The sequence below is a fragment of the Lates calcarifer genome, linkage group LG24 (genome assembly GCF_001640805.2).
Source record: "Lates calcarifer isolate ASB-BC8 linkage group LG24, TLL_Latcal_v3, whole genome shotgun sequence".
Classification (NCBI taxonomy): domain Eukaryota; kingdom Metazoa; phylum Chordata; class Actinopteri; family Centropomidae; genus Lates; species Lates calcarifer.
The window spans coordinates 10,521,715-10,541,864 of NC_066856.1; the positions used below are offsets into that span (position 1 = coordinate 10,521,715).

At 40.2% G+C, this 20,150-nt stretch overlaps 1 protein-coding gene across 1 annotated transcript in view; it reads left to right on the plus strand.

The window, feature by feature from the left end:
* stau2 (staufen double-stranded RNA binding protein 2) overlaps positions 1-20,150 on the plus strand; it is an 82,790-nt gene that overhangs the window by 6,710 nt on the left and 55,930 nt on the right. The window contains 2 exon segments of the mRNA XM_018673991.2: positions 12,612-12,771; positions 17,691-17,798. Of these exon segments, the coding sequence (XP_018529507.1) occupies positions 12,612-12,771; positions 17,691-17,798 (268 nt within the window).

Sequence of the window (20,150 nt, forward strand, 5' to 3'; positions counted from 1 at the left end):
GGAAAATCTGTTTTCCAGCATGTCTGTCAATGTCATATGTCACAGTGATGAGTTTCTAAGAGACGGGCAGTATCCGTTCCTCATGGTCTGTTTTGTTTTCTTATGCCACTTTGTGAGCGCAGATGAGGGGGGAGAGTGAGAGGATGTGTGTCCCTGAAACACAGAAAAGACATAAGAGTATATATTATTCCAAGGTCACTTATGTTTTCATGGGGTCTCTTTTTTTCAGCGTAGTTGCGCCCTGGATTAATGAAAGCAAGACCTCCTGAATATGAATTCTCTTCTTCCGATGACTGACTATGTGGTGGAGTGACAGGCCATATCCACAATCAGTCACCTTAATGATGCTGCAGGGAAACGAAGGTTTCCATATGCCCATGTCCTTACCTATTATGATGAATAAGAGTGATCCAGAGTCATGTTGATGGAAAATCTTACCATTAAAAGGGCAGCTTGGCTCTGATCCATCAGCTCTCTAATCACCACCAAGACCAGTATTGATTCATTCAGAAAGTGCCCTGATGAGAAGATACGGCGATAATATGAAATGTGCATTTATCAGCGTCTTAATGAATCTTATTTATGGCGAAGGGCCTGTGCATAATTCCTTTCCATCCAAGTCTACATTTAAATCATTAATTCATCTCTGTTATGGTGTAGTCATACCCAGTCATTGTTCATGCTCAAATACTGAACATACCCAGAATTATACGTGTTTTGCAGCTGATTCAATTAGTCACTTAGATGCTATGAAACATTATATGGGAATCCAGCCCAAATGATTCACAGATATGGTCACTGAATCAGGGAGATATTTGTGTTATCAAGAAATGTAGTTACATCAACGTTTGCTTCATGGACAATCCCCGATTGCTGTGTTATCATTGGAACACCTGATTCCAATGAGTCATACTGGGCTCCTCCAGTGTAGACGTCCGTGGCGCTCCCAGCTTTCCTCCTGTTGCTCAGATCCCAGGGGAGCGGGGGCGCCTGCATCCTGCATTCTGTCAGAGTTGGAATTTTGGATAGGACTTGCCCTGTTAGAGCAAAGCAGAGCGGTCAGAAGCCGCCCACCTTCTCCCAGCCCTCATTTGGTTATGACACTAGCATTATGTCAGCTGGAAGAACAGTGGGCTGAATGACTGGGGGTGCTTTGCTCTGTGACATTTCCTCCTGTGATGGTGTTCAGATACTGAGCTGGCCATTGCTGCTTTCTCTGTAGGAAACTGAGAGGGAGGCAGGGTCACCTGCACTGCAGTGAATTCACTACCTGCAGAAATGCTGCATTGGTCAGTCTACAATTTTACACCAACAGGGCCTCTGTTATATAGTTTTTAAATTCACTCAATATATTTTATATTAGCAGTGGAAGAAATTACTGTAAGTGTAAGATGTCGCTTGTAATGAGAAACCATCATGGAATTATCACCTGACTTTGCACTTCCCTTCAGTTTTATATGGCACTTTTTGCATCTTACAACCAGTTTTTTATGTTTCAGCCCACAACTTAACAGTTTTGTTTCAGTGACATTGTTCTATCAAACTCAACCAAGCATGCTACTGCTGAGATCACTGTACACTACCTGTTCATCATCAAAGGGCAAACAGACAAACTTAGCAGCTAGCTTGTGAATGTAGTGTGATAGCATTTAGCTGCTTAAGAAATAGATATATCCCTTAGGAGCTGGTGGAGACCAAACCAAAGTAAAAAGTAGAGTGAATGTTTAACTTATCAGGTGTTTTTTTTTTTTTTTTTTTTGCTAAGGGGATTAAATGCCAGTGTTGTGTTTACAGTTACAGTGTGGCCCAAAAACCATTGACTACAGGTTCAATAAAAAGAAATCTGTGAATGAATCACCTGTTAGGGCTATGGTTTTGAATATTAAGAATAAGCAAAAATCTGATTATACACTTAAAATTAGAAAATTAAGATTTTACATCTGAAAAACTCTTAGCAGGAGCATATTATTGACTACACCCACAATGTTTTCCTGTAGCAGGAAACCCAATGACTCTTGGATCCACAGTGACATAAAATCTATGTGACAATCAATGAAACTGAACAATTATATGAACATTGTGAGAGGCTGTTTAAAGCTTGCACACTGACTTCTAGCCAAAAAATAAGAGATTTCAGGAACATTAAATACCTGAGAGATTTCTCGGCTTTTGATTGAGGCGCATGAAGGGTAAAATGCATTATCGCTGTATTCTTGACTTGCCTTATGGCTATATGGCAGTGTCCTTGTAAAATCAATGACAACCTTAGTGATGCTGTGTGTCTGTGTGTGCGCACATGTAGGTGCATGTGCATGCACCTGTAAGAAATATAAAGAAACAGTTGCTACAGAAAGATGCTCATCCTTGAAAAATGCCTGAAAAACATCAGAATAATATCAGAGAGCAAAGAGCACACACACAGACACACATAGACAGGTGTACGTTGTCAGCCACATCTCTAATTGAGCCAACCTGGCTCACTGAAAAGGCAAATCTGCCCATGAGCGCTTTTCTATATTCAACATTTCCTCTCATCTCTTCCTATGTGGAGGTATCAGATATCCTCTGAGGTCCTCTTCACACACGCAGTCTCCTTTTTCTCCTCACTGTCTCGCGCTCAAGATTATGTTTTTTATATAGCTCACTGGCCTGTTGGGCTTTAGAATCTCATGTAGCCTAATCAGGACACTGTGTGCTCTTTGGTCTGCTCAAGCGTTCCACAGATATGGTTTCTCTTATCCCTCCCATCATCACTGCTGCCCTAAAACAAAAAGAGCCTGCCAAAGCCCACAAGGTAGGGACTTCAGAGGAATAACTTTTTATTACATTCCATTTTTTTTTTTAAATCACCAAATATCTGAATAGATCAGTAAATCAGATGCGTTCACTCAGATAGTACGTAAATTTCCATGGGCGACATGCCAGAACAAAGGATAATCTGTCCAAATTGTACAAATGGGTGTAAACTCATAAAGCAGTGTTTTATCAAGGAGACTGGGGGCGGAGGAGTGGAATACATGTCCAACATAAACAAATGCTTGGAATGATTTGTACTCAACAGACTCAGTGACACAGAAGTCTGGTCTCTCCTTTCATCTCCTCTCCTCTAAGTGGAGTTTCATGTTTGTGTATCCCTGTGTGTCCTCCTCTCCTCTTTTGCCTTGATGTATTGAATGTGAAAACGAACCTGAGACCACTGTGCACAAAGCAGGTTACATCAGTAGAACCACCTTTCGTAATGCTGCCTTTCAGCGAGTTTGGCAGGGCGCGGTAGACACCTAAGTGCGCTTCTTCACAAGAACTCACATCTGTGTGTTTGTACTAATACACACCACTTGTACCTTTACCTTACTTGTATCTTTTCCCAGAAAACTGGATGCTTTGTTTTTTGTAGCACTCAAAGTGATTTGTGTTTCGTCTTGGGTAGCTGAGCAGTAAATGGCCGTCAAGAGAAAGGGTGGACTGTTTTGTTGAGAGGTTTCTTGGGTTGACAGCTCTGTATGACACCCATGAAATCATCTGCACCCATTGTTGGCATGTGCTATCATAGGTTGATGCACATGAACTCATCAGGACACTGTTTCCCAGTGTTGTTGTGTATTAACTTTGCAGAAAAGCAGTAGTTTTATTATTTTCACCCCCTCTATCAGTAAATCCCACACCTCTATCATGTACTACTTACAAATGATACTCAGATTCTTATATCCCTTCAGGCCTTGAAGAGTTTAGAGGGAAGTATTTTTGTATTGTAGCTTAAGCTTAAGCTAAATCTTAATAACAAACTTGAGCTAGTTATAGGTTTCAACATAAAATCTTAATTTGAAAATTAGCAAGTAACCACAATGGTCAATATGTAAATATAGTGGGAAAAAAGTACAATATTTCCCTCAGGTGAAATACAAGAACCTCAAAATTGTAAATGAAGTACAGTATTTGAGTTAATGTACCTTCAGGACACAGATGCATAAAACACAACACAAATATAAACTATAGGAAGCATCCTGCTTCACAATAAAGGCTTTTATGTAGAACAGCCAGAACTGGCCTTTTCCACTAGTTTAGTGGCATACTTACATGTTTGTATGTGTCTTCTTTTCCCGTCTATGTTCCTTGTAATTCTGATGAAGAGGACCGGTTCCTTTTTCTGAGGAAACTGATTCTTAAGTGTTAACCACATCACAATCACTGATCACTTTCCTGTGGTTGGATCCTTCACTGGAAGAAGTGAATACAGAAATATGAAAAATCTACCACAAATTTTTACTTGGTTTTCTTTAGTTTGAATCACACCAGCAGCAGACACGGTATCAGATTAGATGTGTCTTTTATGGTCACACTGCCATATAACCCTTAGAGAACCTGTCATCTTGCGTCATTATAATACTTTGCAGTGTCAAAACAAAGTTTGTTCTGTTAAGTGATGCTGCAGCTCTTTGGTGGTCCCACCAGTTGAGGAAATGGTGGAATCTGAGCAACGAATCTGTGTTTTACATCCTGCAATTGGTCCTGTGTTGCTCTCCCAGCACAAGCAAACCGCACTTTAGCTCAAAAATCCATATTTTAGCAGATGTCATTGTGGTCGCACATCTTAGTTTGAACTGCATTGTTCTCACCTGTCTGAATGCATCCAAAGGGATAAAGTGAAACAAATCTAATTAGCTAAAATGTGTGCTTCTTTGATAAATTAACCAATTAGGTGATTAGAAGGTCACATAATTAGCTATATTTATTACTGTACCCATGCATGCTTTCAAACAATATAGTGTAAAATTATTCAGATCACATGCATTCATCTCTGACCCACACTCAATCTGCGATGCTCATTCATGTTGCTACATTAATTTTCAGGGGGACGGAATGCAAGCAATTAATTAAAGGATAACAGACAATTAAGAAGATCCATTTATCAGTCAGTAAAATACATTGTGTGTTGTCCTGGAGATGTTTGTGAGGGAAAATCATTTGCATGCAGAATGGCTCGCATCGAAACCAAGTCAGAACAATTTGGCCATAACAAATTCATATTATTTCTCTTCAGCAAATGGCACAGGAGCATTTGGAGTGTATTTTTTAAGCAATTAGTTTTCCCCCCTTAATGACAGTGAACATAAAACAGCAGGTCTCGATGTAATATTCTTAATGAGGACAGCAGGCTCTGATTTTAGACTGATCCCCAGCCAGCCATTCCTCACAGCCAGCCAAGTCTTAACAGTTGGCACTAGAGGGGCACCAGGTTAAGAAGTTTTTTTTTCTCTGTCACATAAATGCTCTCATGGTGTAATTGTTTTACACACATTGGCAAGTCCATCATTACTCACTGATTTTTTTTGTGCTTAAACAGTCTGAATTATTCACGCAATGCCTGTTTTCAGTCAGATGATTAAAGAATAGACTATTTTCCAGTGGTTGCTTTTATTACTAGTGCAATAAAATCAGCCTTTGTTTTTTTTTCCCCTAGTAAGCCTATTTGGGTTTTTTATTTTTTTATTTTTTTCTTTAGCGTGCTACCTGTCACTTACAGTGCTGTAAATCTATCATGTTTGGAAACAATACTTGATGTACCACTGTGATCCAGCAATAAAGTGTGACAGGAGGGCTTGGGTAGGTTTACACGGGGCTTGACTTCTCGTGAGCCAGGCACTGAAGGAGGGCACAGACACAGCGCACTGATTACAGAGCTTGCACAAAGAGAGCTTTAATCTCCTATTCCGAAACCACAACAAACAGTTTGTCAATTTAATTAAAATAGGTTATGAAACCCCTGTTTTATGCACTATGGCTCTTGGCCATTCTTGATAAATAGCTGTTGTCAGTAAAGGTAGTGATATGAGTAGTCCATATGAGACACCAGCTGTCTGCAGACACAGCAGCATATTACATTACACTGAAGGGATATGAGGGAGTAAACAGATTGTCCCCATGACAGACTTTATTGAAAACCTATAGAATGTGAGGTTGGGTGATATTAAACTGTAGAATGAGTGCTATTAGTGACAGGTCGAAAGTCTTGGATGGAGAGCCTACATACTGTACGACTGACTTCACACATCACTTATTGCATTGCAAGATTCACATTCTAATACTCCCAATGATGGTTTCACTTCATATAAACCATTTGAACTCTCCACCTTCACAGTGTAGACTATCTCAGTCAGAGTCAGAGTCGCCTTAGGGGACATCTGATTGAATAACGCTGGTTGTGGCTTCTCTGAGGCTGCTACAGGTCTCCCACACACAGTTTCCCATTATCACCTTAAACCTGTCTGTTTTCACTCTCAAACACCTCTTTACACTTTGTGTCACTTTTGTAAACAGTTGAAAACCATAATCATCTGATGGCATGGCACTGGCCTTTAAACCAAAAGCATATATGGTTTTTTTTATAGTTTATGAATTGTTACACACTCATGTTTCACATTTTTGTCTGAGTGTGTGCACCACTGGTTGTCATTTCACTTGACACTATAAAGGCTCTTGGTGTGTCTATGACCCACTTACATAGCTGGGAAAAAAATCGAGAGAATCAGCACACTGGATTAAGGCTCCCAGAACTTTGTTAGCCTGAAAGAAAGGCAGCATTTTCATACTGCCAGATCTCATCAGGCTGATAGCCAACGTAACAGAGCACAAGTACATACATATATAGTCACAAAATTGATTACAATCTGTTGACATCGTTGTCAAATGATTAAACAGAAAATGTCCTGGATACATCATCAAAAATCAAAGTAGTTGGTGACGGTCCTTTCAGCATTATCATCATGTCAAGAACAGTGTTTTGCTCTTTCAATCATACTGTATACACAGAGAGCTCAGTACACAGTAAACACACAAATGGACAAAACCAAAGCAAATAGGGAAAAATAAATTCTGGAAAGTGTCACTTTTTCATTTAATTAAAACAGAGACTCTGAAATGGACATTTGTGGGTTAAAACAAACTTATTTTGCATTTTCTCTGCCATGTACAGAGGCAAGAAAAATATTACTTAACGAGCAATTACGGCCAAAGAAGTAATTTCATTTGAAAACCGCTGCGCTACCATCACATTGGATCTGCTTGTCCCTTGTGGATTAGTGGTTTGTAACCATAGACATTGTCCAAAGAACTTCGAATACACCCCCCAACACCTATGACAGTTGGTGTTTTGAGTACTTTGTTTACTTGACTACATGGATTGTTTTCTCACACCACAATGAATTTTCTACATTAGCAATTGCGTGAGGCAGAAGGGAAGGAAAGCAATCAATGATGGACACAGGGAATGAAGTATGGAAGTTGGGAGGGAGAGAAAACAAGTAAAGGTCTGGCAGGAGATTGGAAGAAAGTGCAGCTGGTGGAGGAGTGAGTCTGTCCAAGTTTCTGCGTTTTTTTTTTCCCCCTCCAAATCTCTGTCACCCTTTTGCTCCCAGCACAGCCGCGTCCCCTTTACAAGGCTCTGAGTCAGTTGTGTGTATGTGCTTGTGTGTGTTTATGTGTGTGTAATTGTGGTTTAATGCATACAGCCATTTGTGTTGTTGCATGTGTGGTCAATAGATGTCTTGGTGGTCAAGCTCAGCGATGTTGGAACACAAAGTGGAACCAGTTCACTCCCTCATTCATGTCTTGTTATTTGTCTGTGTTTGGTTAGCCCACTTTTCTTTCTGCTGCTTTTGTGTGGTAGAATACATATGTTTTCAACCTATAGATAACAGTAAGCCACAAGTATGCTTCAATTACTTTAAACTACTACCAGTAGCATGGGGTAAAACAGTGCTGTTTTGCCAGGTCTGTACTGCATTGAATGCAGCACTATATTTATTTAGGAGACAGCTTTCTTATTAAGTAGAACTAAATGAATTACTTCCTTGCTGACTTGCTTAATTCTTAAGGGTGAATGGGTTATCAGTGTTTCTCACTGATTACTACACATGTAGAAATACACCGATGTCTGAATCCAAGTACAATGCTACTGATAAAAATTCATCCATACCCTAGACTCACTTTGCGAAATTTGCATTCCCCTGGTTCACACACTCTTTTTCCTCCTCCTCTCAGTTTCAGCCAAAGATTGTTTATTGTCTCTCACAACCAATGTTGTAGTCCATTATCACATCACCAGTCCAAGGCAGAGTCGTTGAGCAACTAGCAAAAATCAACAACAAATGCAAGAGGGCAAAGAGCACTCACACATTAAATCATGTGCTTCATTTTCATATCACTAAGGTGCAAGTGAATAATGCGAGCCGATGACATGTTTCTGCTTGAATATGTTTTTTGTTTGCATGGCAGCGCTATGATCCACCAGGCATCCTTCGTACCATCTGACATGCCTCAAAATTAATATATAGTCTGACACTGATTGTTTGCAAGGCTTTATTAGACCCATTTTGCACAGAGTGACAGGCAGTGAACTTGTGTAGGCATCTTAATACATGAACCGCTGCCAGTATCAACAGTCTTGCATAGCTTAATGAGTATCCTATTTAATGTTAAATGATTAATGGGTAGTATAGGTGATCGCCACTGGGGTTTCCAACAACGACCGCAGTTGACTGGGCTGATTAAGGGTGGCATTATATTCTAAACCAAACTGAGTTTGATGTGTTCTCATGGGCAAAATGGCAGGTTTACGACTAAAAGGAAGTTCTGCATTTGGTTTTGATTGCTGCGGTCTGCACTGGTCTGCCAGCCAAAGCAGTTGCAAATTTTCATGGCTCCCTGTACACTGCCATCTGCAACTGGTCAACAATGTCATGTGTTAAATTACAGGCCACATATTTTTCATTTACTTCCAATATGATGTATGCAATCGCTAGTATCACTTTGTGTCTTCTTATTTTTACTATTTAATCTGTGGCATGAAAGCTTCTCCATCTAGCATGTTCACTAATAAATTGCTGGACTGCTCCTCATGTTCAGCATAAGTTTGGGTGAATATGTGTAATTTAATTTTGAACACCTATTCTACCAGCCAAATTGTACATCTCTATAACTACTGAAAATAATGCAGGATTTCCTAAAATGTCACACCTAACATAAAGGATAAAGCACAAAAAATGAGGTATTGCTATGTGACTGTTGTACTGTATTTATCTGAATATTGACATAATCTACCTGATGTCATTTAGTGTAATATATATGACTCGTGGACTATGACAACTCAAGGCTGTATTTAGGTGATGTGAATGTAAATAAGCAATGTTCAGTTTAGGAATAAGTGTGACACATGCATTCTTTTCTATACAGGCGTTTCAAAAGGAAATAGTTTTCTATGCCACAAGAGAAAATAGTTTCCAGCTGAAATGTCACCCTGTCATTTATAGTAATAATTGCAACACCATATCTTCAGTTTCCCAGTAGGACTGTGTGTGGGCTCAAAAACGTCTGGATGAATGTGTCTATCTCTGTGTGTGTTCACGCGGGAGTCTTTGAATGATTGTGATGAAATAGTAACCTTTAACTAACGTATCCCACATTAAAGAGAGCTGCAGGGAAGCGTATGCCTTCAAAGTCAAATTCATTACACATTGCTAAATGCTGATGAGTTATCATTTGATTGAGTTGTGGCATCAGGTGGTTTGCTCTTTCCCTCGCCCAGTCACTCATCCCTGAGTCATACAAGATACACATACACACTCTCACGTCATCACCGAGACACGGTGGTGTTTTTTATTTCTTTCATTATTTTCTTTCCCTTCCTTCAGTGTCTACACCCACCCTACAGGTGTCCTGGTCCGGTTCCCTCTCTGTAGTAATAATAATAACAAAAATAATAATTGATAACACAGAACAGGCAGATCCAGCCAGCATGTGCTGATTTTTGTACTGGCCACAGTGCGCTGACGTGATTTTCCTGCCTTTTTTGTCTGCATGATTTTGATGTGTGTGCGTGTGCTCGCCTGTGTTCTTGGCTGACTCGCCTGTGTGTAAGCCACTACTTTCCCACGTTGTGGAGTAGGGTCTCCCACAGGCCTCCCCCCATGTCCCTCTCTCTCCTCTCTCTTTCTTTCCGTCCCTCTGTCTCTCCCCTTCAGTCTCCTCCTCTCTCTCTCTCTCTCTCTCTCTCTCTCTCTCTCTCTCTCTCTCTCTCTCTCTCTCTCTCTTGCTCTCTGCACCTGTACTCAGTGCTCCAGCTCCAGCTGCTCCCATCTCAGCTCAGCGCTTTTGGCCGGAGCCCATGTTGCACTTGGCATGTCCTCTGAGACCCTGGGGCCACACTTGACGTGCGAGGGCCAGGCGGGCCCCCGCCCAAGGAAGGCTCCCGTGGCCAGGAGGAGCTGAGAGCAGACGGATGAGAGGAGGGCTGTGGGTTGGAGAAAGACCTGCTGGAATTCTGAGAGTAAAATGCTGAGTCATTGTTCGGCCTGTCGGGCAGGAGACTAGGGAAAAAGATGATGAGAGTGGGAAGACAGGAGGAGATATTCACAGGAATGTCGGGTTGTAAAGAGTTGTCTTGTTAGAGTCACTGTAAGAAATGAGGCAGTATTTCTGGTAAACCCCAGTTTACTTCAACTTGGGTCCTATTTACCATGTATAGGCCACAGTTTCTGTCAGTTCTGCTAATTATATTCACCAAAGTAAATGCTGTCATCGGGGAACATGGCACCATTGCTACAGTGAAGTATGACAAGGCAATAAACTCAAAGCCAGGACTTATGTCATATTATCTTGACCCATCTGTGCAATGCTTCAACATTTCCAGATCTCAGCCATTGAACTGGTACAAACAGTGTTATTATTGCCAATAGGGATGATGCCCAAAACTACACTGTAAATTTTGGTAACACTGGCCAACCTTGCGAGTGCTGTCAACACTTCCTAAGGTAGCTTCACAGTGATGTCCAAGCAAAATCTTCATTTAAAAACACATTTACTGTGAAGATGTTGAAATGTTAAAGAAAGTTAAGTTAGCCATGTGAGCTGTGTTTGGTCTGTGAGTCAATCGATCAGCTTCTGTGATCCAGACTGAAATATATATATATATATATATATATATATATATATATATAATGTTGACTTTTTTTGGTTTTGTTTTGTTTTTGAGAAATGTCTTAACATCCATCAGAGGAATATCGTGCTTTAAGATGAACACTGGGTTCATCTTTAAAGCAATCCCATGTTTTTTTAATATATTCTCATCAGCAGGTTTTGCTTATTTGGTGAAATATCTCAGCGTTTCCTAGAGGGATTGGCAACTCCTAGACGGATTGCACAGACACTGGTGGTTCTGAGTCAATGAATACTAAAGACTTTGGTAATCCTGTGACTTTTCCTCCACCATGAGGTTCGCATTTGTGGTTTTGAGTAAAATGTCTCAACAACCTTTGGATAGACTTCTGTTTAGTACACACATTGACGTCCTCCTCGGGATGATGATAACTTCTCTCCTTGTGCCGTCATCAGGTCAGAATTTTAATTGTGTGTGCTGACTAGAAAATGTTAGCCTGCGATTATGCTAAACTAAGATAGTACACTCATATAATCTCAGTCATTAAATATAGAGAGTGTTTATAGTTTTCAGACTGATCATGAAGTGCTGCTGTTGAATATGCTGCTGTGTGAGAGAAACTGAGCAAAAGTTTTGAGTGTACACAGCTTTTCCTGCCCTACATTTTTGAGCTTCTCAGGTTCCCCAAATTCCCACACGCACTCAATCAAGTATTGAATCTCACATCTCACGGCTGCTGCAGTGCCAAGTAGGATGTTGTGGTATAGCTGAAAATGAATAGATACGTATACACAAGGAGAAGGGATAGATGCATTTCTGTAAAGCTTGTTTTAATTTTCTTCAATTTTCTTGTGTTCATTTTCTTTTCACGTTGTGAAAATAAACTCCACCGTGTTCACTTACTACTGATTTTCATTCTTTTGTTAAAAGCTCAATGCCTTGACCACACATGAAAATATTGAATTCCTTTTGGCACCAGACTCCATAAATCTTAGCTGCTGCTATCCATTTGTGTCTACCACATATGGTGGCTATATGTCCTTGTGAATATAAGTGTATACAGGCAGAGAAGAAAGAGGACAGGGAGATGGATATGAAAAACTTTGGATTCCTCTCTCCTCTTGTTAGCGTTCCCACTATTTCTCTTTCCTTGTCCGCGATCCGGCAGACATTCTCAGCCATTCTCACCCTGACCCAGGAGGGGGTATCACACACGCGGACTTGCAGACCTCTAAATCTCCTCGGTGACAGCTCAGTCCCGCTCTGTCAGGACCCAAAGAAAGAGAGGAAAATCTATGTCTAGAGCCAGAAGAAAGAGGAGGGGATATATATGTCCCTGTGCTTTGTTAGGCATCCCTAAGCTGAGATTCAATAGCAAGACATTACTCAAGTGGTTGGCCATCAGGCCATTGTGTAGTAATTGACCCTGATGAAGTGATGGGCCTTTAATTTGGGAACGCTGTAAATGGTGTGAATTGATAACTTGGCTCATAATGTTTGAGCCTCCCTCCCTTTGCTTTTCATCTGTTTTTATGTCAGATAGACATGTTTTATATGTTTCATCTTATGGTTGTGAACAAATTCATCCTCCTATATCCTTTTACTGCTGCTGGTACATGTTGTGGTAAACGGTTTTATTATAAATATTCCCTCCTTCCTTCTGTTGCTGTGCTTATTCCAGGTACCATTATCCTGTTCCTAAGATCTTCTATGTGCAGCTGTCTGTGGGGAGTCATGAGTTTATTGGCGAGGGACGCACCCGCCAAGCAGCAAGACACAACGCTGCCATGAAGGCCCTGCAAGCCCTGCGCAATGAACCTATCCCAGAACGGCCACCACAGGTAAACACACACACACAAACCCACATAAACAGAGAGGCTTACGCTAGCACTGCATACCAGTATTTGTTTATCATGCACTTCTTGACTTCTTCTCTGGGAATCCCCACTGCTGCCTTGAGTACTGTTCTATGAGTATAAAAACTTAAAATGGACTTCTGTCTTGCTTATGAAAGTAAAATATTGTTTATTCCTTACTTTTCTAGCTCCCAGACATAACTGTTTTGCTAAATAATTATTGTTTTATTACTGTAAATTGTTCTAATTGTACTGCAAAGACAGCTGCAATAATATTTTCATACTATGCCATGACAATAAATCTTCATTTACTATTTACCTAATGACTGTTAGGTCTGCTTGAAGGTAATGGTTGCATCATAGTGCCTCCTCTGTCTGTTTTTAATGGATTTTTGACAACAGATCTCCATGACAAGTAACAAACAAACAATGTGTGGCATATATCAGGAGAATGGTACAGGCCTGAATTCTTGACCTCTGCAGTGAGGTGGCTCTGTTACAAGGGGCATTTTGCTATTACAGTTTGGCGTCCACTTGTCCCCACAGAGGGAAGGGTTACTCCAGGTCAATACAAAGTTGTTATCCTATGATGAAACATTTCTGTCCTGATGGGAATGGTGCGTTCAAGGGCATCCACAGGGCATGAGGGGTCACTGAATGGTTTATATATAAAAGTGAAGTAATTTTTCCTTCAATTTGCTTCCATCTGTCATATATAGATATTTGTTAATAGGATGGATTCAGTGTGGTTTTGGTCTTTTAATGGGATTTACTGACATATCCTTTAAGGGCAAGCAACTTTCACTTTCAGTATCCCACTACCTTTGAACATAATTCTTGTTCTACAATTAGCCACTCACATCATGCATGGTGCTATGTATTACCAAGCGCTGAGTGGATGTGTCTTCACTTGTACTCAACATTTGGTCATGTCAAATGATTATACTGCAGCAAGCATCACTTATCTAAGCAACTATTGCTAAAAAGTTATGTGGTTACAGTTATCAGCCAAGATTCATTTTCTGGTCTATTGAATGATCGCCTATTCAGTTTAGATTGACTGTGTAGCTAATACACTGACATAAAACATCTATTAATGTACACAGAGCTATTACATTCCAGCCTGATGGTTTGTCATTCATTGGCTTTGTCAAAGGTCATTCCACTCTCCACTCAAATTGTCCACCAATCACTGCAACCTCAGCCCTTCAGCATGTTTACCACTTTGTGACTGCTTTCACCTCAGATGACTGCTGCTCCACTTGACCCTGTTCAACTTGAAAACGCTTCCCTTAATGAGAAGTCAGGATTTGCGCTGCTGATCTGTAGCGACTCTCGTCCCCAGGAGGCTCTAAAGAGTGTTACGCAGTGTTTTTCGCAGTTACTAAGATGAATGCATAACCTGCTTTCATCAGATTGAATCCAAATCCACCTCATCCCTAATTACTCTAATGTATAATTTAAGCCTTGCAATTTCCATAGTTTTACTTTGCACCTGGCAGAGGTGTATTATCTGTCCCTTGTTTCAGGTTTTTTTCCCCCTAATCCTTTTTCTTTCAGCCTACTCCCAATGTCACTGCACCTTTCCAGAGTTTCCCCTCAGGCATAGCTGTTAACTGTTGTTATCATCTCCCACCGGAAATCAAATTACCCCATATCCTCAACGCCTGGCATCGCTGATGGTTATTCAAAACGCTTTGGCTCCTCTCACTTGCCTGACTCGCTGTCTTGTGGCGTCGGCCTCCATAAATGAGCTCTTTGTTTGCCGCTGCTTCTGAGTCTTGCTTTACAAATTGAGGCATATTGTGTCTACAGTATATGTCTGTCATTCTGTCTCCACGTGAGTGTGTGTGTTCCTACATGTGTAAATGTGTGGACACCCTCGGGCTAGAAGTGTTCCTTTTCACCATGGGCTGTCAAACCTTTATTTTGAGGAAGACCACAGGTAAATATCAGTGACGCTTTAATTAGAGTGTTTATACACAGGTGGAGCAACAGTATGTAACCCTAGGAAACACAAAAGAAACACCTCTAACTTCACAGGGCTTCAGGCAATATAGATTAAGTAATGAAACTGCTGACTAACTTGTAAAACCAGTGCTGGTGGGTGTAGAGGCTGGTGATACTGTTAGAATTATGACATATGATGTTAAACAAGTGCACTTCCTGTCTTGAGAAAAACAGGTTGTTTATCTCATATTAAATGCTTTGACTTGGTATTTGGGAGAGAAAATCTGCATCATCAGTTTGTAGGAGAAAGGTTGCATGGTCATGACATGGTTAGTGTGAGGGAAGATATATTTAGACCTGTGATACTGTACCCTGTCTAATTAGTTCCTTTTCTAAGAATGATGTTGTTCTTACTCATGGGAACCCCTTCTTCCTATCCTTTGATCCAGAATGCTCTCCCTCTATTATGAAATCAGTTTCCCCTGAGCATAGATGTGAATGTGAAGCATTCTGTTCGCCCACAGTCACTGTTCATTCAAACTGCTCCTTCAGGGTGAGTGTTAATGTCTCAGAGCACTACATGGGGTTTTCACTTCCTTGTACTTTACCCAGAACTTTCTTTCCAGTACATCCATAAGTAGAAGCAGTACCAAAGTCAGATTTAGCCTTCCATTTGTCTTTGTCACAGGAAGGCTGCTGATCTGCTTGGTCAATCCAGTTTGAACACGAATATTCGCCCACAGAAACATGCAGACACTTCCACCTGGCAGCTTGGTAACACAGCCTTGAGAGGGGATTCACACTATTAATCATATATAACAAGAACGCTCTAAACAAAAGCAGAGGACAATGTAACCATGAAATCCATGAATACATGAATGGAAGCACGCTGGAAAAAAGGACTGAGGCTCTTTCCACTGACTCACTCTCAGGTTTCTCTCATGTCCAAATACATACATACAATATGAGAGGCAGATACCGTGCGTATCGGCGCGCACAAAACAAAGCAAACCTCTCACCGGCGTTGAGTCTTTTTCGTCCTAGTGCGGTAGGTACATCGAACCACGTGATGCGTTTCCTGTGAAATCCAAGAGAACTCACAGTATGAATCATGCGACGGATCAGGTCACACAATGAGAAGAAGGAGAAGGGAGAGGAGCCCAAAGGGAAAGACCACAGCCATTCAGACGTAATCAGACAAAGAGCTGGACATGAGAAGATAAAGATCGAGACAGCACTCCCATAGACAACAGGCACCAAAAAGCCCCTTGTTGTATGGCTGATGATATGATCTCTATGGCTTGAACTAGCAATTTGTTTTGTTATTAGTACAGGGGACAAATAGCAGTTCTTTAATTCATAGACAAATAGTTATCTATTTAAGAATTCCTGGAAATTATGCTTATAGATTTAATCTCTCTGATGCTCATTTAAACAGCTAACTTAGTAATTCAGAAACTATTAAAGTGACTGAAAGCTCAGACCAGAGTCATCTGGTATTAAGTCCAGAATTACTTCATAGATTCATGGGCGGCAAATTTTGTGGATTGAAAAAAAAAATTCTATTTAACATAGCAATGTTGTTAGGTCTATCTGGATCCAACAAATATGTGGTTATCCCAATAAAATCTGTGGGTGCTTTCCCACTGTCCTTAACAATCCTTTTCTTTTGAGTCCTCGTTCTCCTTTTTCTGCTCTGAGGGAGAAACAGTTCTTGATGTTCACAAATAATAATTTGACTATCTAGAACAGAGAGTTTATATATAATAATTCTCAAATTTAATGGACTACACCTTTAAGAGACCTTCCTGTACAGACAGAGGACCACCAGTCATGTCCTGGAATACTGAGTTCTCAATCCCATAGCAGATAAGAATCTTAGACAGAAAACAGACAGGCTTCTTGTTGCAGCAGCTTGGCGGACGTCCACCCTCTAGGTGTGTGACTCCAAAAAGTCTTGTACCACTATTTTGGGGTCAAGGTCTGCTGTGTTTTTTATGCAGTTGGAGAAAACAAAGGATACATTTTCTTGCCATTTATTTTACAAAAACTCCAACATTAAATATTAGCTCATTTACCATAATACTTGCTTAAAAAATTAAAAACAAACAAACAAAAAAAACTCAATGTCTCAGTATTGCTCAAAAATATCCACACATGAAAGAACATTATAGTAGGCCTCAAGCACTTTGTGTTCTCTGTGACTGAATATGGTTGCATATCAGCGGCACTCTTGTGGGATTTGTTATTGCTTTTGTCTGGAATGCCATGGGGAGAACACCTCGCACCTCGCTTTGTTTAACCCCAATAGACACACTTTCATTGTGCCATTGCAAAAGAGTTAGCATCTTTAATGTAGCTGTGTATGTATTTCCACAGACATAATAAAAAGACATATAATAGGTTGAACAGTTTCCACAAGTATTTATGGTCTAATTCATGACTGCTTTTTCTGTGTTTCTCATTTAGTAAAGAATAATACTTTCCAAGAGGAATCTAAACGATGTCTGACTCTTCCAGCTCTCATTTGCATTCACCATACTAGGGATGCTGCTTATACGAGGCTAACCTAAAAAAAAGTTTATCTACCCAACAACAGCTGACAAACTTTCTTGATGGATGTTTCACTTTTGAGTTTTAGCTGTAATTATACTTTTAATTATACTACTTCACAGATTATGAATTATAGATATACCTTTACACCCCTACCGCCCTCCCTCTGTGTGTGTGAATGTATGCGTGTTTGCTTGCATGTAGGTCAGAGGGAAAGAAGCACCAAGATTTCAAAATTGTGATTCAAGGGAAAAACTAATAGTGAGAATAACAGCAGACTGTTTGGACACCCATAACCTAGAAGTGACAGTAGTTTGAGCAGTAACAATCATTACGTCTTCTTTTACCATTTTGACCTCTGGCTTATTTATTTATTTATTTTTTGTGATATTATTTTCCAGAACCCAGAAGAGAAAGGGGAAACTGAGGAAGGCACTGATGCCAGCAAATCAGAGATCAGCCTGGTCTATGAAATCGCCCTCAAGAGGAACTTGTCCGTCAACTTTGAGGTGAGAAGGATATGACATAGTCATAACATTGTATCCACAAACACTCGCAAACATTATGGCCATGTGACACTGTTATCATTAGTACTACTACTGTAAGTCATGTTTCCTTGAAGCTATCACATGAATGAATGAATGGGAAATGAGGATAAGGCCGTGCAGTGAGAGAATGTGTGAGTAGTCCTGAAGTATTTCCTGGATTTGTGAAATGCCACTGTACAGTAACTATTACAAAAACTAAACAACCCATTAGCTTCACAAAAAGATAAGAGGGAACTGAGGGCGTCACACTGTAAGATCTCTCGTCTGAAATGTTGTTTAAGATAATATGAGAACAGGAATTCTGAGATGGATTTCCACAAGCCTTGTCTTTTAAGGCTTGTGGAAATTCTCATGTTGTTCAAAGTTCCCGGACTGATGTAGGAAATTAGTATGAGTTCTGCTGGCATAGTCAGTTTTGCTGGTGACTCAGCTGATAAGGATAAGTTTATTCATGTGGATCATCTGTTACTATAACATTAATCCCTTTTGTGGTCAGCCTTCTGTAAATTCCTGCGATACAAAATGAAATCTGCTTGTATTTATCAAGATTTAACATTTGTTCAAAACCTGTCTTTAACAACTTGAACCAATATTCCACTTAATCTGTCCCTTATTTAGCTGAACAGTTTGACAACCTTCATTTCTGCAGTTTTTTGGAAACATCACACATATATTATTAGATTATTAGGTATAGCTGTACAGTATGATGCAGTTCTATACAGCAAGCAAGTTCTCTGACAAAGTTTCAATAACAACAGAGAGTTATAAAGTTACCTAAGGTTCCACTAAAGTTATATTGCATGTGCACTCAATATCCACATCTAAGGCATTGTTTTTGAATGGCTTCAGAGCTACATAAAATCAAAAATCTGTGTGTTATTCTGCACATATTTCTCTGTAATTCAGCACATCACCACCAACATGAGTTTGTAATGTTGGACCCAATAAAGGTATAAAGGTATTATGAAGAAAAAATAAAAGAAGAACCATCTATAACATTACCTTTTGCTTTTTCACACCCCCCAAAAAAGGCAAAAAGGCAAAAAGGCTTCATACTCTACCCTGCACTGTCCAGAGTTACAGTAAGATTTAATCTATTAAAAAGAGTCAAAATTCAAAATCTGTATTTTAAACATGTGTGTTCAATTTCATGTAGACATTTGGTAAGTTCAGCCGTGTGATCCACTGTAGTTTGCAACCACAGGACATTGTTGAGGAGCAGACAGAGAGGCAGAGCTTTGGCCCTGTGCTCCTCTCAAACAACTTCTGATGAGACTCACTGAGGCACTGAGTGTTTTACAGCATCTCTACTGAGGTTTTTCCTTACTCAAGTCTCTTTTGCATCTCAATGAAAATACCTGATTAAATAAAGTTTATATAAAATACAAGTACAGCTGCTGAATATCAAGCATCAAATTACCTTAATTTCAATGTATTACGTGTAAGTGCTTCCAGCTGGAGATGATCAGACTAAACTAACTTCAGTTCAGTGCTTGACCAGAAGCTATGCTTGTACTTGTCTCACATGTGCGTTGAGTTATTTGTCACACACCTGCAGCTGACTGTGATGGAGCTGCATCCCTCCAGTGTTTCCTGACAGGGAGAGGTTTTCAGTTTTTTGCGGCAAAGATGTGACGTGAAACAAAAAGAAATGACAGTTCTTTGCTGAATATTAAGGATTCATTTTGGAAGTTTTTTCATTTCTACCTGAGTAAAAACAGTCATCAGTTTACTGGAGGCAGCCCACCTTTTCCATGAATGGATGTGGCGAAACCCTAGAGCATGTATTATGGTAATATTGAGAAAAAAAACTTACATGGGATTTTCCTTATCACGTCAGTACATTCTCAGTCAGTTTAACACCCCGCATTCAGTGACCATCAGAGGAAATGAATCTTAAACCATCTCTGTGTTGGCTGGCTTGTTAAGCCATGGTGGTGTGTGTTTGATAAGAATATTCTTATTCACAGCTGTGTCTGGGAAAAGCTTTTGGCAGTGGGTTGGCGACCTTGACAAATTCTGCTGGGAACTGCCCAGAGCTGCTACTATCCCCCACTGGCAAGTTCCACTGAATAAATGCTGCCTTGCTCAAGGTTTTATTGAGGCTTAGCAAAACTCCCCTGGATGTTACATGGAATCCTACCACTGCTTTTTTAACCATTAGAACCACTGCCCCCCCCCAACTTTTCTAAATCCACAAAGAACTGTAGTGTGTCCTTACATGACCTGCTGGGTCCATTCTCCTTGGCTTTCACCATATCTTCGCTGACTCATCCAATACTCTCTCCCTCATCGCTCCCTCTTCTTCTTCTG